This window comes from Phlebotomus papatasi, chromosome 3, assembly GCF_024763615.1.
Source record: "Phlebotomus papatasi isolate M1 chromosome 3, Ppap_2.1, whole genome shotgun sequence".
Lineage (NCBI taxonomy): Eukaryota > Metazoa > Arthropoda > Insecta > Diptera > Psychodidae > Phlebotomus > Phlebotomus papatasi.
The window spans coordinates 11990148-12011516 of NC_077224.1; the positions used below are offsets into that span (position 1 = coordinate 11990148).

The 21369-nt window shown below is 35.1% G+C and overlaps 1 protein-coding gene across 8 annotated transcripts in view; it reads right to left on the reverse strand.

The window, feature by feature from the left end:
- Positions 1-21369, reverse strand: part of LOC129807746 (bridge-like lipid transfer protein family member 3A) — a 59664-nt gene that overhangs the window by 18845 nt on the left and 19450 nt on the right. For 5 of the 8 annotated variants that reach the window (XR_008752310.1, XM_055857203.1, XM_055857201.1 and 2 more), the window contains exons 3-8: positions 19575-19684; positions 15790-16563; positions 11962-12263; positions 11636-11728; positions 4366-5722; positions 49-375 (exon numbers count right to left, since the gene is read on the reverse strand). Coding sequence is in view for 7 of the 8 variants with exons in the window: in XM_055857203.1 (XP_055713178.1) it covers positions 49-375; positions 4366-5722; positions 11636-11728; positions 11962-12263; positions 15790-16563; positions 19575-19684 (2963 nt within the window). In the remaining variant the exon portion in view is untranslated. The remainder of the gene's footprint in view (positions 1-48; positions 376-4365; positions 5723-11635; positions 11729-11961; positions 12264-15789; positions 16564-19574; positions 19685-21369) is intronic. The other 3 variants (XM_055857204.1, XM_055857202.1, XM_055857206.1) reach the window with 1 other exon arrangement.

Sequence of the window (21369 nt, forward strand, 5' to 3'; positions counted from 1 at the left end):
CAAATAGAAAGAAATCCCCTCAAATCGACAAAGAAAACATCTTCGCACCTAAACATCACATCCATGCAATCAGCCGTTCCCTCAACCATGATATAATTCTCCGAATCCGAACTCAAGTCACTGTGAATGGAGAAAGTGTCACTAGCATCGTCCTGACCAACTTTGAGGGCAGAATCAATGGATGTCATCATGTTGGAGAAGCCCTTCTTGATCGAAAGGATTCCCGTGTTGATTTCTTTCGTGAAACTCGTATCACTGACTGAATTGCGATCCCTCCGACCCTTCATGGAGCTCAGCAATTCAGTCTTGGTACTAGGCGAAGGAGGAATGGTTTGACTAGATGTTGGTTGACTCTGAATCTGCACGTTGTATCTACTGAGTGGAACATTGAGAATCCAATTGAGGGAACTTGTCCGAAAAACACTTGCGACTTTCTTGCACAATTTTTTGATCCTTTGGAAAGGATCAAGGCAATCTTTCTCCTGAACATTTTTTTTAGTACATGACTGTTCTCAAGTGCTTCTGCATTATCGACTTTTCTTTGTATTGATTCCTGACAGAACTGTTTGATGGTTTTAGAAAACAAGGAAGACTGGAGAAAATAATTGAGACAGAAACCACTACAAAGAAAAGTCGATAATGCAGAAGCACTTGAGAACAGTCATGTACTAAAAAAACGTCCCAGAGGAAGATTCAATTTAAAAATAAACACGTTTTTTAGCACTTTCCTGTTCTCAAGTGCTTCTGCATTATCAACTTTTTTGTGTTGGTTCCTGTCTCTACTGTTTTCCCCAATCCTGGTCGTGTTCTAAATCCACCATACAGCCGAAACAGAGACAAATACAAAGAAATGTTGATTATATAGAAGAACTTGAGAACAGTAAAGTACTATTCCAATGAAAACAAAAAAGCGGAAATCTTTCTCCTGAATCTCTTTTTCCAAAACTTTACTGTTCTTAAGTGCTTCTGCATTATCGACTTTTCATTGTGTTGGTTCCTGTCACGGTTTTATGGTGATTTTAAAGCACAGAGAGCACTGGAGAAAACAGTCGAGACAGGAGCCAAGGACAAAGAAAAGCCGCTAATGAAGAAGCACTTGAGAACAGTCATGTGCTTAAAAAATGTCTAATAGAAAGATTTCCCCTTTTTATTTTTCATTGGAATAGCAAACATTTTCTAGTACATGACTGTTCCCACATGCTTCTGCATTATCGACTTTTCTTTGTTTTCGTTCCTGTCTCGACCATTTTCTCCAGTCCTCACAATGTTCTAAAACCACCAAACAATTCTGTCTGGAACTAACACAAAGAAAAGTCGATTATGCAGAAGCACTTGAGAACAGTCATGTACTAAAAAAATGTTCAGGAGAAAGATGTCGCTTTTAATTTAAAAAATGAACACGTGTTTTTTAGCACTTTACTGTTCTCAAGTGCTCCTGCATTTTCCCAAATCCTGGTCGTGTTCTAAATCCACCAACGAGTCGACACAAATACAAAGAAAAGTTGATCATATAGAAACACTAATGAACAATAAAGTACTATTCAAATGAAAACTGAAAATCGGAAATTCTTCTATTGAATGCTTTTTTGGCATTTTACTGTTCTCAAGGGACTCTGCATTATCGACTTTCTGGGTCCTTTGTGTGTACCTTTGTGTGTTCCAATCGCGACTTTTTGGCGGTTTTAGAATACAGAGAGCACTGGAGAAAAAAGTCGAGACAGGAGCCACCACAGAGAAAAGTCGATAATGCAGAAACACTTGGGAACAGTAAAGTGCTATAAAAGGTCTAGAAAAAAGATTTCCCCTTTTAATTTTTCATTGGAATAATAATAATAATAAGCTTAATGGGTTATGCCCGGAATAGAAAATAACATGTAGGACTATGTAATAGAACCCATTAACCAGAATAACACCATAATAATGCTATTCCAATTAGAAATGAACATGTTTATTAGCACTTTCCTGTTCTCAAGTGCATCTGTTTTATCGACTTTTCTTTATATTGGTTCATGTCTCGACTGTTTTCTCTAGTCTTCGCCGTGTTCTAAAGCCACCAAACAGCCGAAAAAGGGACCAATACAAAAAAGTCGGTTACGCAGTATCAAGAGAACGATAAAGTGCTAATAAAAAAAACAACTTATTATAGGCTCAGTCCCGAGATTATACACATTTTCGGGACCGAAAAAACGCACGATATTGCAATATTCATCGAGAAAATATGCATAGGGAAAAATGCCCATGCTTGATAACATTGGAAGCTTCGTAATGATTAAATTTTTTCTATGTTTCTCAATAAACGTGACTCCGCAATATATTTTAAAAACTGGCCACTTTCCCATAGTTTTTAAAACATGGTTGCGATCTGTCACATATATATTGTGACAATCATAACATAGAAAATTAGTCATTACGAATCATTTTGAATAAATCGGCCGTAGAACAAATTTCACGCGGAGCAAAAGTAGTCCGAAAATAAGAATAAACTGTTTTTAAAAAAAATTCATCAACAAACAGTACTTTTTGGCCATAGTTCTTCAATAAATAGCGATTAGTTCTTCAATTGTGGCGATTAGTTTTGGACTCAAGGACATTTACCCAATCTAAAGTCTGACCAACCAGTAGTGAAAGTCGAACACCTACATATCTCAAAGATCGAAGTGTCCGCCTTTCAGCACTGTCCAAATTTTGGAAAATTACTCTAAGTATTTTAATTTTCCATCAAAAATTTACTAATCCTTATTTTATGATCCTTGGTTTTTTATATCCTAGTTTTAGTGCATTTAAAAATGAATTGATATGTAGAGATGAATATGATTGTAATTTTGGACAACTTGCTTGTAAGTTTGGGCACCTTGCTTGTAATTTTGGACACTTTGCTTGTAATTTTGGACAGCTAATATACCTCAATTCAATGCTCCTTGTTCCCTATTTCAAGAACCTATCTTACCAAGTTTTCTTCCTGTTTATGAGAAGGAAGTGTATGATTTCCCAAGCCCGGAAACTTTCCATATAATTCATTAAAGAGAATTAACTTCGATACTTCAAGTACGCGCAGATTTGCGCATTCCCTGCCCTGTCTGGGATCCTTTTAGGACTGTTCTTATTACATCTTGTTCGTAGAGATGATTCTTCTTTATTTCCCTAGGCATTTAGACAACCTCCTCATTACAAAAGCTAAAAATTTACAAAATTTCAACACTAAGAAAAAAACCTAAAAAGTTAAAACAACTCTATGGCAGAGTTGAATTAACTCTAAGAATATCGATGTAATTGTTACTCGTTTTCGTTGTAAATTTTAGTAAATAAAGTTGTGACAACTCTTCGTGCGAGTTCAATTAATTCGTCGGATATCGATCTAATTATTACTCTTTTTCGATGTAAAATTTTATCTCGACTGAAGTATATGCTTAAGTGTTTTCGTTTTAAGAATATACTTCAGTTAATAAATACAGTTAGGTATTCATTTTGGGATTTGAAAGAGTAATTTTAAACTCAAAAAGAATTTTTTTAACACATGAAACGAGTTATTTTAACTCTTAAAACGATTTATTTTCAGTCTTAAAAAGAATTATTTATACTCTTTTGTCATGTAAATTTTAGGAAAAAAAAGTTCAAACAACTCTTCAGAATATTACACCTAAATAGAAGTACAATCAACTCTAAAATATAGTTAATCGAAAATCACAACGAAAAAGAGGTAATTTAACATCGATTCGAGTGAGTTTTACTCGATTATTTTTCTGAGTGAAGAAAAAAAAACACCTGTCCAAAATAGCAAGCATGAGAAAAGGTTCCAAAAACCTTCAAGAAAATTTGCATTGGTTGCACGTCCAGGCAGTTCTAGGCAATTTAGGTTTCTTTGAGCTTTACCCAGAGCCACACAGAGGATAACATGACCATGACCAATCAAATTCATTTGAGATTATTCACTATGTCCGACTTTCCAACTGCTTTTGTTCGACTTTTTAAATTTTTGTCTGACTTTTGAGAATGTGGTGCTTTTCTATTTTCGACTAGTTTTCCATTATTCGGTTAAAATTTTCAATAAATGTGTAATAAATGTGTGATTTACCATTGCAAGATGATTTTTTACGTTAAGGCTATAATTCATGTGAGCAACACATATGCAATTGCAGATCAGTTTATTGCAGGAGAGGCTCTGAATTGAATAACTTTTTTTTATTCTTCCTGCCCGGGAATCACTTTTACCCTGACTTATCATGAAAAATGCAAGTTCCTGGAATTCGGGATAGAGATCTGAGGGATTTGGGATGGTTGACTGGGAATTCTTCCTTAAATTTTTCAATCAAAAAAATGTGCAAGAAATCCAAAATTGAGAAAATCAATTCAGCTGAATAGACTCACCCATGAGTGTTGGGATTGGAATGATGAAGCCCATCGAGTACCTGAGGTCCATCTCCCGTTGGCGACGGTGACTCCACGCTACTGAAGGGATTCATGCTCTTCGTGTGGTCTAGCGATGGCCAGGCTGTATTTGTGCCCAAACTAGCTGAGTCGGGAACAACACTCTCCCCATCTCCGCCACTGGATTCCTTCCCTGGCGTCTGCGATGGCATCACCAGAGTCACTTCCACCTGAGGCACGACACATCCTACAATTATCGAATTTGTCGTTGCCTTCTCCGCCATGATCCTCTTTGTGTCCAGGGAGAGAAAAGTTGAGAGTTCCGTGAGATCCTCGGCCAGCCGCAGAAGGAAAAGGAACTGATAGTGATCAATTTGGAGACTGACAAGATTCGACACATGGACAATGACATGGAGATCTGCGGATTTCTCGTCGCTGGACGAATCAGCATTCTGGGAACGGAGGGTTGAGCTGTAGGTGCTGTCGAAGGATTGCTGAGTATGAAAGGGATTCCCAGGATATTGCTGATACGAGTAGAAATCCTCCTGAAGATTGGGCATTAAGTACTGAGCACCATCCACTGAAGCCTGCCTCAAATCACTTACAGACTGCAGTCCAGGATCTTTCGACACTTTCCGGCTATTCCGGGAATTAGTGTCTGCCTCAAAGGGCAACATTTTGGCATCAATTTCTGACTTCCCATGAAGCCACAGTGTCACAGGAACAGCATCGAGAAAGGGAATGGACTTATTGACTCCAACTGACCTCGCCCCGAAGAATTCTATCCAAATCGGATCCAATTTAATGCACCAAATATCCCTGGGTTCCGTCCACAGAGCATGCCTGGACATTATACTCCCCGAGGCACTGGACTGTGGCGATCCAGCCTGGGAAGCTCCACTGGGAGTGACATCACTAGCTGCCACATGAGACAATATCCTATCTGTCACAATACACAAATCCCCCTCCTTGGACGGGAATCCCGAACTAAATACCAAACTTCCCTCTTGCAGGGAATGCAGAGCTTGAGCCAAATCTGCCCTGGATGTTCCCATTTCCCGGATATTCGTGACTGAGGCTCGAGATATTTGAATTTGCATTATCTTTGGACGATCCCTCTGACTCGGGGCATCGATACTGGACTCAAAGACAATTCTGGGCAGAATAGCCTCTACCTTCACATCCATATACATCAGACTGGGCTCATTGGCCCCCGTGGGGCTCATTGAGTCCACCACGGACGTCCTCATGAGGCTATTGTGCAGATTGAGCCCAAAGGAACTCAACCACAGCAAACTGTCCACATCAAAGTGGATTTGTACTGGATTTACGTGAACGAAAATCTTGGACGGAGGCACTGAAAACAACCCGGAAAATCAAATCAGATCCTCTTGTTTCACTTCCATGAAAAAATGCGGCAAAATATTAAAAAAAAAAAACATCTCAACCCATTCCTTACCATGGTATTATACATCATACGCAAATTGAGTGATTTTAGATGATTTATTCTTAGGCAACAGATATTCGAATTGCTGTCGGGAATGGATTTTTAGTAACTTTAGTTCTTCAATTACTTGGGAAAAATAGTCCGACAGAGATTAAAATACATTTTGTTATTGTTTTCTTGCTTCGCGGAAGGTCATGCAAAATTTTTGCTCAAAATTGCGAACGGAAAATTCGTCATCCCATCGAATTTGTTAAAATTGGCCTCCTCCCTCTTTCCTGATATGAATTCTAGTTGCCAATTTGTTTTCTTGGATTAGTTACTCTATCTAAATCAATGGAGTTTGTAATGAATTAATGCACAGAATTTAAATTTAGTGACCGTTAAGACGTGTGTTTGACAGGGGCTCCTCGAGCCCCCTTAATAGGTAAAATTTTTCTTTTTCCAAAAAAATCATCTATTAATCTGTAGGAAACTAATCCCAAAATATGAACATTCTATCTCAAGTATTTCTGGTACATTGACTGAATGGGTTAAAATTCCAGATTTCGGTAGCCGATGGCTAATTATTTCGAATTTACAAAGACTATAAATATTTTTGATTTTTTTCTTAATTAGCTCCACCCAAAAATATGTTAAGCCACGCCCTCTGATAAAATTTGCAAAGTAAAGTTGCAAAAAATACATTTAATCTGAGGCATTTAGATGAACCCTTATCAGAAAAAAACAGACCACGCCTCCATGATCGAATTAAAAAAACACATTTTAAAATTCCAAGGGTTACATGTTAACTTATTTTCGATACTATCGACTATCGATTCTGACAAATTTAAATGACAGTTACACTTCCTGTAACTAATGTAGATAATTTTCAACAGTTGCATTCTTTTAAGAATGTCACAATGACTGGCCCAAAAATGCGTAAAAAGTCGACAGTTATTTAATTTAACGGCGTTATCACACTTGCACATTAAAATTTTAATGTGATTCACATTAATTGTCGCTTGTGAGCGTCCAAATATGTTATTTGTGTCTTTGAGTCACTTAATATTTGGGGTTTTTCTATTTGTTGATAAAGAAATGGACTTGGCCTGCAAAAATAAGTTTAAATTTACCTAAAGCATAAATATTTTTCACATTAAAAAATTAAAGAGAAAATCGCATTAATTTTTTGCATTAATGCTATATAAATCATTTTATATCAAATTTTGCTGGCCAAGTCTACCTTTTTATCAACAAATAGATCAAATTTTGAATATAAAATGATTCTAACACACAAATTACACATTTGGACTCTCACAAACGACAATTAATCTGAATCACATTAAAATTTTAATGTGCAAGTGTGATAACACAGTAACAGATATAGATTTATCGATACTATCGATTCGATAGTGTCGAAAAGTTATTATTCCACCCCGAATTCTAATAGCCGCTGATTTTCGTTAGATTTATTTGAAAAAAAAAATTACAATGATGGCTAGATTATTTGAAATTCACAAAAACTAAATATTTCTGATTCTTTTCTTCATTAGCTCCACCCAAAAATATTTCAAGCCACGCCCACTGCAAAAATTGGCAAAGTAAAATTGTAAATGTTGTGTTCTCGGTCTTATATAAATTCTATCGTACAACAAAAGTACCCAAAAAACAAGACCTTTAACCTTGGGCAGAGTCCGATGAACACGATAAACCCCTATTAAAAAAATAGACCACGCCCTAGTAGTTGAAAATTTGAACAGCGTTTCGAAATTTAGGTTTCGTTAACCGTCGAATTTCGTAAATTATAGAAGAAATGTAATCAGAATTCTCATTATTTTCATTTCTCTAGCTCCATCCATAAATATTTCAAGCCACGCCCTCTGCTAAAGTTAGTTTAAATAAACCTAACATTACGATTAAATCACCTAAGAAAAGCAAGGTCTTTAATCTTCGGTAGAAGCTGCGCAACAGGAGGAACTCTATCTCTATCTAATTCTTATAACAAAAAATAAATAAATAAAATAACAGACCACGCCAAAACGTAAAGCTTTTGAAGAACGTTTTAAAGAACGGCAGAGTCCGACGAACACGAAATGCCCCTATTAAAAAATAGGCCACACCTTAGTAGTTAAAATTTGAACAACGTTTCGAAATTTAGGTTCTATTGACCGCCGATTTTCGCAAATTATGGGAAAAATCGAAATCGAAATTCTCATTCTTTTGTTTTCTATAGCTCCACATAAAAATATTTCAAGCCACGCCCTCTGCTAAAGCTAGTTTAAATAAACTTAAAATTACAATTGAACCATCTAAAGAAAGCGAGACCTTTAATCTTCGGTAGAAACTGCGAAACATAAGAAACTTTATCTCTATCTCTCATTACAATAAATAAATAAATAAAATAAAAAAGAACAGACCACGCCCCTACGAGTAAGTAAAGTTTTTAAAGAACGTTTTGGAATTTAATGTTCCGATAACTTCTGATTATTATACAACTTGTAGTAGGACAAAATACAATTATTTGGAGAATATTTGAATTTACAAAAGAGAAATGTTTCTTTTTATCATTTTCCCTTTTCGTAGCTCTACTCAAAAATACTTCAAGCCACGCCCTCTGATTAAGTTGGCGAAGTAAAACTGTGCTTTTCATATTTTCAGACTTGAATTAATCTAATCTTATTAAAAAAAACACCCCTACAAATAGAGCCATATCTTTGATAGAGCCTAAGAAACACGAAAAACCGTTACCACAAATAAAACAGACAGAAAGGAGAAATTTAAAACACTGTTTTGAAATTTTATGTCTCAATAGCCCCAAATTTCCATACGATTTACAGTAGAATCTCTCTCAATTGGACATTTGGGGCAAAATGTCATCCGAATTATCGAGTGATTCAGGCTTCAAAGTTATTGTAAATTCCACAAAAAGTGCTCAATTATAACGAATCACGATAAAAATCAAGCGTGAAAATCGTCAACAAAATTTTTCGCCCGATTGAAAAAGAGCCGATTGAGCGAGAGTCTACTGTATATAAAAAAAAAACAGAAGTATTTCAAGAAAATTTGAATTCACAAAAGACTAATGTCTCTTTTTCTTATCGTTTTCATTCCAATATATTTTAAACCACGCCATCTGCTAATGTTGGCAAAGTAAAGCTCTAAATTTCGTATTTTTAGACTTGAATTAATTCAAACTTCCCATAAATTAGCTACAAAATCCTCTCGTTCAGTAATAACCTTCCCGATTTGAGAACTTTCTCCGCTTGAGGTTTTTCCTTTACAGATTCGAAGGTATATCGGAGAGAACTTACCTAAAAACTCGTTGGACTAGTTACAAAAAAGTGAGTAAGTTCATGAAATGGACGTTTATCTTAATAAAATTGCAATTAAAACGTTCTGCCATCCTGAATTTCCACAAAACTACACAAAAAAATCAGTTTTTGCAGCAAACTTTTGCACACTGTTGTTGATATTGTTGACGATTGAAGTGTCAAGAATATCGAAATTCGAAATTGCAGAACAATCAGTGCTATAGCGGCGAGTACATGAACTTGCACTTTAGGCTTCCGGTAGATTTTCGAATGGGTTTGGTTTTACTGAACGGAGCCAATATGAAGCCTTTAATCTTAGATAAAATCTAAGGTACAGATGAAACCCTTATCACAAATAAAATAGACCACGCCCATAATCGTTAATTTTAGAATAATTTCTATAAAAATAGAAGTGTGCCAAGAATACTTGAATTTACAAAAAGCAAATCTTTCTTTCAATTATTTTTCTCCACCGAACTGCTTCACCCAAGAAAAATTTTGCAAGTACTCTCCACCCAAGAAAGATTTTAAGCCACGCTCTCTGCTTAAGTATAAGCCACATTACAAATTTTGTATTTTCTACCTTAAATAAATTAAATTATGGGAGAAAAAATAGAAAAAAATACGAAGCGCCATTAATCGTCCCCTGAGGGGCTTTTAATTCGTAAGCCCAAGGAATCCCCTCCACAAAAGCAAACAGTTAACGGACCCACTGTTTCAAATGCTCAAAAAACCGTTTTCAATTTACGAAAAATCTCAGATTTTCGTAAGACTTCTCAAACGTAAAATTCAGCTTTTAAGCACCACTTTCCTTGATTTTTTTAAAGCTCTGCCCCAGAGATGTTTTAAGCCACGCCCTCTATTCTGTCAAACACTTTGTTACAAAGTAAAATTGCACATTTTTTATTTTCAATATTAAAGAAATTCAATTTTAGTATTAAAACACCTGAAAAAAGCCACGAATATCAAAATCATGAACGGGGCTAAAGAATTCCCTCCAGAAAGGAAAATAGGCCACGCCTTCACTCATACGATGTCAGAGTCAGAAGTGTCAGACGTTATTGAATATGTCCCGCTGAAAATGGGTACTTTTAATTTCCGGAAGTTTAATTAAACTTGAACGTAAAACGAAAAAAATTAATGTAGTCAAGTTTTAGAGTATCATTGGATTGATATGCATAAAATTGGGCGTGGCCTATTTCCCCCTTTTGTCCAATTTCCTGAAAATTTAATTTCTCATGTTCAAAGTACTTCAAATTGCGGACTATTTTGTATGACAGGGTTATTTATATGCATAATTTTATTGGTCACAACAATCAAAAGGGGCGTGGCCTAATATTACTTTTGGGCGGAGCCTAATTTTAGGACTTTTCAAGACCCTGAATTTCACCATAAATTAAAAAAAAATTCACTTTGAAAATAAGATATTTTGTAAGTCTTAAAGGATAGGGGAAAGTGACCATGCTTGATACTGTAAAATGATGTCCAAGGTTTGTGATTATTTTCTGATTAACACACAAACCGAAGCGATTCTTCCACTATGACAAAAAAATGTCTCACTTATTAGGTTCATAATCCAACCTCAAATAGTTCCTGGAAATCCTTAGATTTTCCTCAAGAAGAAAATGGAAATTCAGTGGCGATTTTTATACAAGTTGGGTCCGGAGCCTTCCTGTATAATAATTGATTCGACAATTCGGAGGCCCATTTTCACTGCAAAAAATTCACCGGATACAAAAAATTGCACATCAATATTTAGACGGAACTCTAATCTATCTGCTTAAATCGTTTGTACGACTGGTTATTAGTTTTAAAATCACTTTTATGTAATTTTTCTAAGCCATGTTTTTATGACATTAGGGCGCTAGCGAAAACCATTTTTTCACTTTGAGTCCATGAAAATGTCACTCTGCAACCTTAAAATTCAGGCAACAGGGTTGAAGGGTATGTCAATTGTCGGTAAAATTGGCGGATTGCAATATGTGTAATTATGAAAGAATCACATCTAATGATATAGTTGCCACATTAAAATTATCATTCATGGACCCTTCTTAAAATATAGGATGGATACAAGTAGAATTTATGAATTTGTTACCACCCACAAAAACAGTGTCCACCAAGTACAAATATTTTTACATAAATATTAGTACTGATGACCCCTCTATGTGCCTATGATAGTAGTTTTCGTGGACAGCGACATTAATTAAGAAATACTTATGAAATATCATGTATCGAAATTACAGTTTTGGGCCTATTTTTGATTTTTGCTTCCTGAAACTAGGAAAAAAGAGCTGGGATCCTAATTTTTTTAGGAAATGTGAAGCTTAGCACCAGCTATTGAAATATATTGCGATGAGTCATAACTATTGATTAACATAGGAAAAAAATAGTTATTATCAAGCTTGGATCGTATCAAGCATGGTCACTTTCCCCTATTTGGAAATCAATTTCATTTGATGAAAAGCTGTTTAAAATCATGTGAAAAAATTTGAAGAGAGAAATTTAATTCATTAAAATATTGTTTATCACTTACATGGAAACACAAAATCCCCTGGATAGTAGAAATACGTGAATTCTGCATGAACTGCTGACAATTCCGTTGGGAAGGAATAACGATCTTTGTCACCTGAAAACAACACAAAAAATAAATCAGAATTTACCCAACAAATCTTCAGGAAACAAGAAAATTCTTCAAAAGAAACTAAAACACCCATCTCTAAGTAAAATCTACTTTTGAATTTCTGTGCAAAACCTGTTTTTATTTTCCTCTTTTGTTGTGCTAATCAGAGAAAGAGAATCAAAGAAAAACTTTGAGCATGAATCCTTTCCTGCCAGAAAAAACTTCCAATATGCACTCACCTGAGACAAATTCCTTTGGCATTTGCTTCTTTCCCGACGTTGTCACGCGATACAGTGTAAAATCCTCAATTCGAAGGATAACACAAGCACTCATCAATTTGGACAAATTGTCCAGAACTTGCTTCTTAATGGGAGACTCCTGAATGGAGACACTTTCCCGACTGCCCGGAGTGTTTGATGTCCTCTCGAGAGGAGCATGACTCGATGGTCTATTGGGCTGATACAGATCCAGGAGAGATTCCCGGAATTGATTGATTGACTGTTCAAGCCACAGAGCTGTTGGTGTGGAAGCCTCTTTGTACCTTTGAAAATATTTGACGAGGAAACCCTTTCAATTGACAAGGAATATTAATTACCTCAAATAAAGGCAGAAAAAAATCATAAATTTATGACTTATTTAAAGTCGGACAGTGCTGAAAATCGGACACTTTTAAAGTCGGACACTTTTAAAGTCAGACACTTTCAAAGTCGGACACTTTGGAAGTCGGACTGTCTGAACGCAAATATTTGTAAAGTTGAGTTGTTTCTTAAGTGTCCGCCTTTCCAAAACTTACCCTACATCGCGAATTTATAGAAAAGCAACATTTTGAAACTCTCCAGAACACTCTAAGTTCATTTAATCGCCGCTAGGGGCGTTAACGGATGCCCTATACCATAAAAAAAAATCACACAAAAAATCTCCTTTCTTATACCAAAGACATTTCACTCAAAATTATTTTGCAAGAGATCAGTACTGGATTTCCGGATTAATGGCTACCCAAAAATATTTTTAGGCCACGCCCCCTTTGGCAAAAATTACGAAAAAAGGAATTTTGATAAAATTTTTAATACTTAAGGGAATAGTTAAAAAGGATACGGAGAAAAATCATACAGTAGGATGTTTAGGAAGATATATCTCGACTCAGAAGGAATATTAAGCCCATCCCTATTTTTAATAAAAATGAACATAGATTGTCATCTACGCAAACTAGTTTTTCACCAATTATACCCAAAGTAAAACTTGAATTCCTGGATAATTTCGCCTCGAACATCTAAAAAAAAATTACTTCTTCATTTTGAATGCGGAGCCAAGGTAACTTTTCTTTTTATAAATAAGCCACGCCCCTAAAAAATCTGATTTGAAATAGACATTGAAAGACTTACTGCGAGATTGCAACAGTTTAGGATACAACAGAAGTCAAGACAGGACGATTTAGTCTGGTTTCTGTCCTTCTAATTTTCATCTTTTTGTAATAACATAATGTTTTCATCATCAGAGCAAGAATGATCTATTTTAATAGGAAAATGCATATACGATAAGCTTCTTTTGCTCTGTAGATCAATTCTGAACATCTTTTTGCCAAGATATTGGATAATTTACATTAAAAATGTGAGTATTGAGCGTCTTAATTCTGATTTCTTCATTTAGAAGGCGGAACCAACGAACCTTGTCTTTTATAAATAAGCCACGCCCCTAAAAATCTGATTTGAGATAGAAAGACTATTGTTAGATTTCGACAGTTTAGGATACAACAGAAGTCAAGACAGGACGATTTAGTCTGGTTTCTGTCCTTCTAATTTTCATCTTTTTGGCATAATACTTTCATCGTCAGAGCAAGAATAATGTATTTTAATAGGAAAATGCATAAACGATAAGCTTCTTTTGCTCTGTAGGTCAATTCTGAACATCTTTTTGCCAAGATATTAGATAATTTACATTAAAAATGTGAGTACTGAGGGTCTTATTTCTAAATTCTTTATTTTGAAGGCGGAGCCAACGTAATTTTGCTTTTTATAAATAAGCCACGCCCCTAAAAAATCTGATTTGAAATAGAAATTGAAAGACTTACTGCGAGATTTTGACTGTGGAAGATAAAATAGAAGTCAGGACAGGACAATTTAGTCTGGTTTCTGTCCTTCTAATTTTCATCATTATGTCATAATGTTTTCATCGTCAGAGCAAGAATGATCTATTTTAATAAGAAAATGCATATACGATAAGCTTCTTTTGCTCTGTAGGTTACTTCTGAACATCTCTATCAAAATATTAGGTAATTTACGTTAAAAATATGAGTACTGAGCGTTTTAATTCTGAATTCTTCATTTCGAAGGCGGAGCCAACGTAAACTTGCCTCTGATAAATAGACCACGCCCATAAAAATCTGATTTTTAAAAGATTTTCTACAAAATTTCATCAACAGTTTGCTAGACAATTGAAGTCAAGACAGGAAAATTTACACTGCGGTTTATATTCTTCTAATTTTCTGTATTACATTTCGATTGATTCGCTCACAGCAAAAGTGAGCTATTTAAATACGAAAATTCATAAACGATATGCCCATTTTTCTTTGAGGCTCTCCACGTGAAAAAGAGTTACCCATAAACTCTTGAAAAACATTTTACAGGAAATCCGACTATTTTTTATTATAGGGTAGGGGAAGTGTGCCAAATTTCGGCCAGCTTTTAATTTCGGCCACTTTGAGTGTAATTTCGGCGATGCAAATAAATTAATTAAAATAATGTATGTAATCTTCGAATAGTCAATGAATTCATTTTGCTTTTCAGCCTTTAAAGACGATTTGGTCACCCGTGACCTAAAAATAAAATTTTTCCTACAGTCTTCTAAAGCTGTATTTTGCTCTAAAAAGTTAAAAAAAAATGTTTTTTTCTGATCCTCGATTTTTTTAAAGGGTTTTATTCATTTTAGGATGTATTAACACAAAGATCGTTAAATTTTAGGTATAATTTGAATTTAAATTGCGTTGTGAAAACTCAGTGTAGAAAGGGTCTTACAAAAAATGTGACAGATCGATTGTGTTTCTAGCAGTATTGTGATTTGTGGTGAAGTTCAGAAGGTTTTCCTTCGGTGTTTTTCATGAAAATTGATTAGTTTTCATTACAGATTGTTTCTGTTTATGTAAATAGTGAATCAATCTTTAAATTTCGGGTAAAATTTCCCAGCTGGATCCTGTATTTCGCGTAAAAAAGTAGATACTTTGTGAGCATCTCTCCGGCGAGGTAGTGTGGCCTATTCCGGCAACATCTTTTGCTTTCCTAAAGTTCTTATTCATTTTGTGTTTTTTTTTTTCAATTTCTGAGTTCTACAATGTCCAGAGAAAAAACCATCGCTTCTATGAAAAAGATGATGTGGAAAAGGATTTGGAAGAGTTCAGGAAGAGCAAATTGCTACGGAAATCTGCGTGTAAATTTGAGATGCTACTCTTCAGGTCTTCAGGACAAATTACGTGGAAGATCTCATGCCCTGTGGGTCATATAAACGTATTAAACTAAATATTAAACTCGTTGGGTTTGACCTTTTGAAATTTTTCACTTCACAAAAGAGTTTTACTGAGGGCGTGGTCAATTACTGGGCGTGGCCTAAAGTCTAGATTTTAATCTAAGCCGATTACGGCTGTTTTCTTGAGTTATCGGGCCTGTAGCCATCTGATAAAAATTTAAAACACTGAAATACTTAATTTTAGTCAATGCTTACATTTGAAACACTCGACATTCTTGCGATTCCCGCTAGAGGCGCGAAAATGCCGGAAAATGCGTAAAATTTCAATGAAAATCACGGAATATCGGCAGAAACCTTTCTAAACAATCTTTGGCATTCCTTCTTCAAATCTTGTTCAAAAGTCTCCCCCTCGCCATTAAAATATTAAATTACTACCCTTTTGTTCTCAAAACATTTGCACAAGAGAATCCAAAAAAAAAATCTGTGAAAAATTTTTCAAATCAAAACTCAATGAAAAATTCACGACTGAGAGGGAGGGAAGCTCTTCATCAAAGAAACATCAAAGGGAAGAAAATCTGAAAGACAAAACGGCAGAAATGTGTTTGACTTACTTTGGCCAATGGATGCGACTAGCCTTAGCCAGATGATAGGGATAGTAGTCAATCTGGAAGCCCTGTACGGAAATCTGCAGAGCTCCACCATCACTCAGGTCCGGATGACAAGATCTTCCATCACCTGGATCATCACACAGATGCAGATCAATTCTCTGGCTGAAGAAGTGATACGATGTCTCCCTGACATCGAAGAGATTGAAGGATTTCTGGGCAGCTGATTGACTTCCAGGTGGCACTACAGTATTCCTGGATTGCTGTGCAATCTGTGCCTGATACTCAGGAAGCATTTCCAGCTTCTTCTGAGCCTTGGTTTTCTGATTGGCATTCGTGGAGGTCTTTATCAGGCCCGACAGGGAATCAACAAAGTGAAGGGCAGCTTTTAGCTGAGAATCTGTGAGAACCCAGAGTAAATCATCGAGAATCAGAACAAGACGACAATTGAGAACATTGCAATCATTCAATCGCTTCTTTATCGTAATCCTGCAGCTAGCCTGATTGGTCAGAAGTCTCAGGGGCGTCAAACTCTCATCCTGCGTCGAACTAGCCTCAATCCTGACCGTTTGCCAGGATAATTCTTTGAAAATGAGCAATAATCCCTTCGTCGGATCCTTCAGACGCGTCACCCTCAAATCCCCCAACAACCATTTTGGTGTCTTCGACTCCACCCGAATCCTGGACATCTGCACGGATGCCGTGAATGCTGGACTCATGAAATTCACATTTACTGTGTTTACGATGATTGTAATGCCATCGATGACTTTGTGGATAAAGCTTTTTGCGCAAAACAAACAAAAAGAAAATGCCCCAAGATGAGCTTTTTCAATTGCTTCAAATCATCATTTCGCACTTTTGCAACAGAAAAGGGCATAACTGCATCATATAATCCACTCTAATTTATGATACTTCTTTTTACCGTGGTATCACACTAGAGAATTTCATATTAAAATTTTAATGTGATTCACATTAATTGTTGCTGATATGTGTCCTAATGTGCAATTTTCGTCAAGAGCTTTTAGAAATCTATTCATTTAGTGATAAAAAAAAAGTGGACTAGAGTCACAAAAATTGGTTTAAATAGATTAAAATAGCATAAATACGATTGATAATTAATGAGCAAATTAATGAGAATTGAGCAAATTTATGAGCAAAATTTGATCATTAAATTTTCATTAGGTACTACTTCATTGCAGTCATTCGGGTAGTTTCTGCGCCACAAATTTCTCACCAATTTATTTGTGATTAAATTGTGATAAAAAGTAGTGCACGAGATGGAGAAGGGACAAAAGACATTGAAAAAGATCAGTGCAGAGGATAAGTAAGAAAAAAGCTAAACAAAAATGTGTTCGATCTACATTTTATCTTCCTTCATAAATTTCTAGGATTTCGTGGTCAAATGAGATAGTAGCCGATTTAATTGAAGCTGTGCATCAGGAAACCGCCATTTGGGACTAGAACTGCCGGGAATACAAAAATAGAGGCAGCCGATCTGATGGTTTTCAGGCCTTTTGCGACAAATTGAGTCACCAATCGCCGGAACTCACACCTCAGTCGGGATTTGGGTGATATTAGCTCCCTCATTTTCGTAGTCTTCTTTTGAAAATAAAGCCCTACCTACGGTTTGAAGCAGCTCTTTAAATTCTTCCGAACTCATCCGGAGAAAATTATTATGTCCAGAAAAATCGCCCCATAGAATTTCAACGACACCGTGTGAAGGTCACGTTAGAATTAGAAGCCAATCTCTCGCCCACAACCTCCTTCTTCTCGCTTAGCGGGTCCTTTTGCACGACATAACTGTGTTGTTATCACACTTGCACATTAAAATTTTAATATGATTCACATTAATTGTCGCTGGTGAGAGTCCAAATGGGTAATTTGTGTGTTTGAATCATATTATATTCAAAATTTGATATATTTGTTGATAAAAAGGTAGACTTGGCCCGTAAAACTTGATATAAATTGATTTATAGCATTAATGCGAAAAATTAATGCTATTTTCTCTTTAATTTTTTAATGTGAAAAATATTTATACTTTAGGTAAATTTAAACTTATTTTTGCAGGCCAAGTCCACTTCTTTATCAATAAATAGAAAAAAAACCCAAATATTAAGTAACTCACAGACACAAATAACATATTTGGACGCTCACAAGCGACAATTAATGTGAATCTCATTAAAATTTTAATGTGCAAGTGTGATAACGCCGTAAAAGTGAATGAGAATTGAGCAAATTTATGAGCAAAATTTGCTCATTACATTTTCATCAGGTACTACTTTATTGCAGTTATTCGGGTAGTTTCTGCGCTACAATTTTCTCGCCAATATATTCGTGATTAAATTGTGATAAAAAGTACAGGAGGAAAACTTCCTCTTCTTCACTAAAATCGCACAATCGAAATGCTTCAAAAACAAAACATTCATCTGACAATCCGTGTGCCATCGTAACATTGAGCAATTCTAGCAATGTGTTCTGACTAAATCATCGATTTCGAGTGGTTCTAGAAGTTTTAATGAGCAACTTTTCACTTTAACTTTAATGTAGAAATTTTCTACTGTGATAACTCCGTTAAAATATTAAAATTTTACTAAAGCGTGCGCAGTGTTCATAAAATACTTTGTCCAACGCTTGACATGAACTCAGTGGTAGTAGGCTTTGGATTTTGTTTTTTTTCGTCGGCATCGTTTCATGAGAATTTAATTAGTTTTCATTTGGTGAAATTCTTGATAAAAAGTGTTGATTTTTGACTGAGTAATTGAAAAAAAGGGTGGAATAGCGTCCCAGGCTTTGCGAAATGCTCGAACTCGTGACTTAGATGCTATGCCGCAAATGTACTTTCGCATCATTTACCGTTTAGCGGTTCTCAACCGATTTGAACCGATTTATAAATCTCAAAAGATCCCCCAAAATAGTTTTAAAAGTAATTGGATTGATTTTCAGATAAAAAATTTATATCGGTTATGACCGGTTCATTACCGATTCAAAACCGATTGGAACCGGTTTAGTTTTTCATTGAAGAATGTCATTTAATTGAAGTTTTCATTGAAGAAATGCTGATTTTTATGGTTTTCCAGTGTATCAAAACCATAAGTTCACTTGTCAATAATTACATTTTCTTCTATATATATTTTTTATTTAATTTTTTTTCCACAAAATACTTTGATTGGATCCTAATCTTTTGACAGTGACACATTTTTCTTAAATTTGAATTGAGAAAATATCAATTTTATACGTTTTTGATCGTAAAACTACGATAATATCAATAAATTCGTTCGTAGAAAGATCGTTATTGTAGTGTAAGTCAAGAGTCCATCGACCAGAAATGGCTAGAAATGGACGATACGCAGGGACTTGTGTATCATCTGGAAAAACACTAAACCACAAAAATATTTGACAACCGAAAAGACGGTTCCGGGAGCTTTTTGTTAGGTATTTTGTTATTTTTATAGAGTAGGGGGAAGTAGGGCAACTTTGAAAGTGGGGAACCTTTGAAATTGGGACTTTTCACCTATTTTAAAATAAAATTAAGCCTTACCGTGATATAATTTAGGTGCACAAACAGATTGCGAAGCTAAATTACATTTTGATATGCCTCAGTTCCACTTAAACATAGGAGAAAAATCACAATTTCAAAGGTGCCTCACTTCCCCCTACTGACATTGCTTTGAATGATAACCATTTCTTTGTCGGTTCTGCACAACAACAGAATAATAAATAAAAATCCGAAAATTGAGTATGCCCCTTCTATTGCAATAGTGCGTTCTGTTCTTCCATCATTTATTTCTCACCTATATTTTCCTTGAGGTGCTGTTAAAGCTTGCAATCCAGGTGTCGGAGGACCTCCTCCACTCCGCCCAAACTCACATGTCTCCACAGAAATTTTCACCTCATCGAGAGTCTGACGAGGAAAATATTTTCTCTTTTATAATGAAATTCCTCTTCCCAGACACGCAAGTAAATATTCTAATTTTTTTCTGTGGGTATTTTTTTTTTTGAGGATTTCTGAATTTCTCAAATGAACTTAATTAAATTCATCAGAAGGAAAGAGATTTTTTCGGAACACGTACCCTCTCTCTTCCATTCCAAACCCGTACGGATTTTTTTTTTTAGAAAAACCAATTTGTGTGTGCAAAATTTCTGTTTATCTTTTATAAGAAATTCTTTCGCAAATTCTTGTCCTGTACAAATGTCTTAAAGAATATTTTTATAATTTAGAGAATTAGAAATGGTAAAAATTGAATTAATTTGCTCTAGTAGCACCTTCCGAAATTATTTCACTCTTAACTGTTTCTGCAAGATAGAGCTTACTCATACTTTCATATTTTTTTCTTTCTCATATCATAGCAAGGTTATGTTTACCCTAACCTCAAAAAATCACAAATATGAAGATTATTTAGAAAGGTGAGGTTATATTTTTTTAATTTTTTTTCTAAACTTTGCGTTTGGTAAATCGAAATTTCACCCATTCGTTAAATCATAAAAGCAGATTAAAATTAGCTAAAGAAAGCCTCCATTTATAGAACTAACCTCAAAATTGCTTAATTTACAATATAATAAAAAATAACATAGTGGGCAAGTTCTAGGCTCAAGACTCATAACTTTTAAACTTCTACGTTCATTTTTTTGAAAAAACCTTCAAAAAATTACTAGGAGCTCCCTGATAAAAATTTTGAAGTTAGAATTTAATACAATTTTGAGGTTAATTGGCCATTTCCATTGGGAAAATTTTCAGATTTTTGTAATTCCTAATTCGCATTAAAGCTCGCAAAAAAGCCCAGTTTTGAATACGAACATCTCGCTGATATTTGTTTGTTTTGGTTTAGCTGCTGGGTAAAAATGCATTAAAACAATCGAAATCTTCATGAAATCGCTGCTAAAGGATATCTTTAATCGTTTCGTGCGCAAATTGACGCAGGGAAAGTGATAATGAGGAGTAATTGAAACCATTACCACTTTAAAACAGCAACGTTACCGTTTTCCGACGAAGTTCTAACACTTTGCCCGCCTTAAATAAATTGATAAAAATTGATAAATTGATAAAAATAAAAATAAATTGATCTGTGTTTTGCTGTCAAAAAAAAAACAGATTTTTGAGGTTAGGTCCACCTGCAACTCACATTTGGTTAAAGTTTATAACCGAACACCAAAATATCAAAATTTTGCAATGGATGAAACTTCAATAAATGTTACACCGGTTACACGGAAGAGTTATCAAAATTAGAAAACCTAGTACTTCAGGTAAAAGAAAGTGAGGTTAAATTTAAAAACTTATGACGATATAAATATCTCTTTAAAAAAATCAGTTTTCTTTAACTCCACTTTTTTTAAATAATGCACAAATTTAAAGACAGAAAAGCATTTGCTATTGAAAATAATTCTCAACTTGTTTGAGGTTAGGTTCACCATAAACTTACATCTCAATAAAACATGTTTCTTAGACTGAGCATTGGAACAATAAATGCAATAGAAAGAAAATTTGCAAGTTTATTGCTGTCTGAAATATGCCCAACTTGTTTGAAGTTGAGTTTATAGAAACTTCAGACGTCGAAATCAGACGTTGTGATTTGACTCAATGTGGCTAAA